We start from the raw sequence: 4,819 nt of genomic DNA, 5'->3' as shown, positions 1-4,819 counted from the left end.
ATGATGATGATGATGATGATGATGATGATGATGATGATGATGATGATGATGATGATGATGATGATGATGATGATGATGATGATGATGATGATGATGATGATGATGATGATGATGATGATGATGATGATGATGATGATGATGATGATGATGATGATGATGATGATGATGATGATGATGATGATGATGATGATGATGATGATGATGATGATGATGATGATGATGATGATGATGATGATGATGATGATGATGATGATGATGATGATGATGATGATGATGATGATGATGATGATGATGATGATGATGATGATGATGATGATGATGATGATGATGATGATGATGATGATGATGATGATGATGATGATGATGATGATGATGATGATGATGATGATGATGATGATGATGATGATGATGATGATGATGATGATGATGATGATGATGATGATGATGATGATGATGATGATGATGATGATGATGATGATGATGATGATGATGATGATGATGATGATGATGATGATGATGATGATGATGATGATGATGATGATGATGATGATGATGATGATGATGATGATGATGATGATGATGATGATGATGATGATGATGATGATGATGATGATGATGATGATGATGATGATGATGATGATGATGATGATGATGATGATGATGATGATGATGATGATGATGATGATGATGATGATGATGATGATGATGATGATGATGATGATGATGATGATGATGATGATGATGATGATGATGATGATGATGATGATGATGATGATGATGATGATGATGATGATGATGATGATGATGATGATGATGATGATGATGATGATGATGATGATGATGATGATGATGATGATGATGATGATGATGATGATGATGATGATGATGATGATGATGATGATGATGATGATGATGATGATGATGATGATGATGATGATGATGATGATGATGATGATGATGATGATGATGATGATGATGATGATGATGATGATGATGATGATGATGATGATGATGATGATGATGATGATGATGATGATGATGATGATGATGATGATGATGATGATGATGATGATGATGATGATGATGATGATGATGATGATGATGATGATGATGATGATGATGATGATGATGATGATGATGATGATGATGATGATGATGATGATGATGATGATGATGATGATGATGATGATGATGATGATGATGATGATGATGATGATGATGATGATGATGATGATGATGATGATGATGATGATGATGATGATGATGATGATGATGATGATGATGATGATGATGATGATGATGATGATGATGATGATGATGATGATGATGATGATGATGATGATGATGATGATGATGATGATGATGATGATGATGATGATGATGATGATGATGATGATGATGATGATGATGATGATGATGATGATGATGATGATGATGATGATGATGATGATGATGATGATGATGATGATGATGATGATGATGATGATGATGATGATGATGATGATGATGATGATGATGATGATGATGATGATGATGATGATGATGATGATGATGATGATGATGATGATGATGATGATGATGATGATGATGATGATGATGATGATGATGATGATGATGATGATGATGATGATGATGATGATGATGATGATGATGATGATGATGATGATGATGATGATGATGATGATGATGATGATGATGATGATGATGATGATGATGATGATGATGATGATGATGATGATGATGATGATGATGATGATGATGATGATGATGATGATGATGATGATGATGATGATGATGATGATGATGATGATGATGATGATGATGATGATGATGATGATGATGATGATGATGATGATGATGATGATGATGATGATGATGATGATGATGATGATGATGATGATGATGATGATGATGATGATGATGATGATGATGATGATGATGATGATGATGATGATGATGATGATGATGATGATGATGATGATGATGATGATGATGATGATGATGATGATGATGATGATGATGATGATGATGATGATGATGATGATGATGATGATGATGATGATGATGATGATGATGATGATGATGATGATGATGATGATGATGATGATGATGATGATGATGATGATGATGATGATGATGATGATGATGATGATGATGATGATGATGATGATGATGATGATGATGATGATGATGATGATGATGATGATGATGATGATGATGATGATGATGATGATGATGATGATGATGATGATGATGATGATGATGATGATGATGATGATGATGATGATGATGATGATGATGATGATGATGATGATGATGATGATGATGATGATGATGATGATGATGATGATGATGATGATGATGATGATGATGATGATGATGATGATGATGATGATGATGATGATGATGATGATGATGATGATGATGATGATGATGATGATGATGATGATGATGATGATGATGATGATGATGATGATGATGATGATGATGATGATGATGATGATGATGATGATGATGATGATGATGATGATGATGATGATGATGATGATGATGATGATGATGATGATGATGATGATGATGATGATGATGATGATGATGATGATGATGATGATGATGATGATGATGATGATGATGATGATGATGATGATGATGATGATGATGATGATGATGATGATGATGATGATGATGATGATGATGATGATGATGATGATGATGATGATGATGATGATGATGATGATGATGATGATGATGATGATGATGATGATGATGATGATGATGATGATGATGATGATGATGATGATGATGATGATGATGATGATGATGATGATGATGATGATGATGATGATGATGATGATGATGATGATGATGATGATGATGATGATGATGATGATGATGATGATGATGATGATGATGATGATGATGATGATGATGATGATGATGATGATGATGATGATGATGATGATGATGATGATGATGATGATGATGATGATGATGATGATGATGATGATGATGATGATGATGATGATGATGATGATGATGATGATGATGATGATGATGATGATGATGATGATGATGATGATGATGATGATGATGATGATGATGATGATGATGATGATGATGATGATGATGATGATGATGATGATGATGATGATGATGATGATGATGATGATGATGATGATGATGATGATGATGATGATGATGATGATGATGATGATGATGATGATGATGATGATGATGATGATGATGATGATGATGATGATGATGATGATGATGATGATGATGATGATGATGATGATGATGATGATGATGATGATGATGATGATGATGATGATGATGATGATGATGATGATGATGATGATGATGATGATGATGATGATGATGATGATGATGATGATGATGATGATGATGATGATGATGATGATGATGATGATGATGATGATGATGATGATGATGATGATGATGATGATGATGATGATGATGATGATGATGATGATGATGATGATGATGATGATGATGATGATGATGATGATGATGATGATGATGATGATGATGATGATGATGATGATGATGATGATGATGATGATGATGATGATGATGATGATGATGATGATGATGATGATGATGATGATGATGATGATGATGATGATGATGATGATGATGATGATGATGATGATGATGATGATGATGATGATGATGATGATGATGATGATGATGTATTAAAAAAAATGTTGATCGAAAGTTTAGGCAAGAAATTTAAAGTTTTGAACAATGAGAGTAGAACAGGGGGAGAATGTAGGGATTGAGAGGGATACTGATAAAGCGAGAAACAGGGCATATAGCATTAGTCGCGGTGATGCGTCGCCAGAAAAACAAAGCAAACGAAGCGAACGATCAACATGAAACGGAACGTCAGTCTTGTAAAGTATTTCACACGGGTAGGATGCATTGTTTGCATACTTCCTCGTTTTAGAGAGTTTAGGCCATCGGAATTATCTGGCCAGGCTGATCCGGGTTGCCGGTGTCCGTCCGGACACCACAATATGTACTGGGAGAATCAATTAAAAACACGAACTCTCAATATTCCTCTTAGTAAAACATTCAAGAAAACTATTTTTATCGATTCAGTATTTCAGATATTGAGCACACTCCAAATTATCCCGAAATTAGATAACATGATCTACCAAGATCAACAAAAACTTCAAAGATGTTCTGTCGTACCAAAATAGACCAAGTACATAGAAGCTTTAAGCACAGATAAACAGACGTCCAGACAGATATTGAGCACACTCCAAATTATCCCGAAATTAGATAACATGATCTACCAAGATCAACAAAAACTTCAAAGATGTTCTGTCGTACCAAAATAGACCAAGTACATAGAAGCTTTAAGCACAGATAAACAGACGTCCAGACGTCTCACTCTACTCACTTCTCATCATTACCATTTTTAACGGTTAGTTCAAATATTTTGTAGTTTGCAAATCGCTAGGTCACGGCGCTCGCATCGTTTTTGCTTCTGTTTGACGTTTGCTCATTACTGCCACCTACTGAATGGTTTGCGTAACACAGCCTGGCTAGCATTGGGCGATTATGTTTTCGTGACGATGATTTTTATCGCAATTTGTTCCAAGTGACACGTCTATTTGTCTGTGCTCTAAGTCAAAATACTAATTTTTGCTACTGCATCCACGTATTACAGATATATATTATGTATAGGTCCTCCAAAAAGTACGTTTATTTGTCTTGAAATATGTCCAAATTGATCCTCAAACAAAAATATTAAATATAAGAAAATTAAATTAAATATAAGAAATTCTCT

General features: G+C 34.2%; 1 protein-coding gene across 1 annotated transcript; it reads right to left on the bottom strand.

Moving 5' to 3' along the window:
* Positions 1-3,040: 3,040 nt before the first annotated feature.
* On the bottom strand, positions 3,041-3,700 carry LOC134287748 (uncharacterized protein DDB_G0271670; the record flags this gene model as incomplete). Its single annotated transcript, XM_062850575.1, has 1 exon — positions 3,041-3,700. A coding segment is annotated over one exon (660 nt), but the record flags the coding sequence as incomplete, so codon positions are not given.
* Positions 3,701-4,819: the final 1,119 nt, after the last annotated feature.

This window comes from Aedes albopictus, chromosome 2 (genome assembly GCF_035046485.1).
Source record: "Aedes albopictus strain Foshan chromosome 2, AalbF5, whole genome shotgun sequence".
Classification (NCBI taxonomy): domain Eukaryota; kingdom Metazoa; phylum Arthropoda; class Insecta; order Diptera; family Culicidae; genus Aedes; species Aedes albopictus.
The sequence above is the reverse complement of the archived record's forward strand: the minus strand, read 5'-3'. Positions and strand labels throughout refer to the sequence as shown.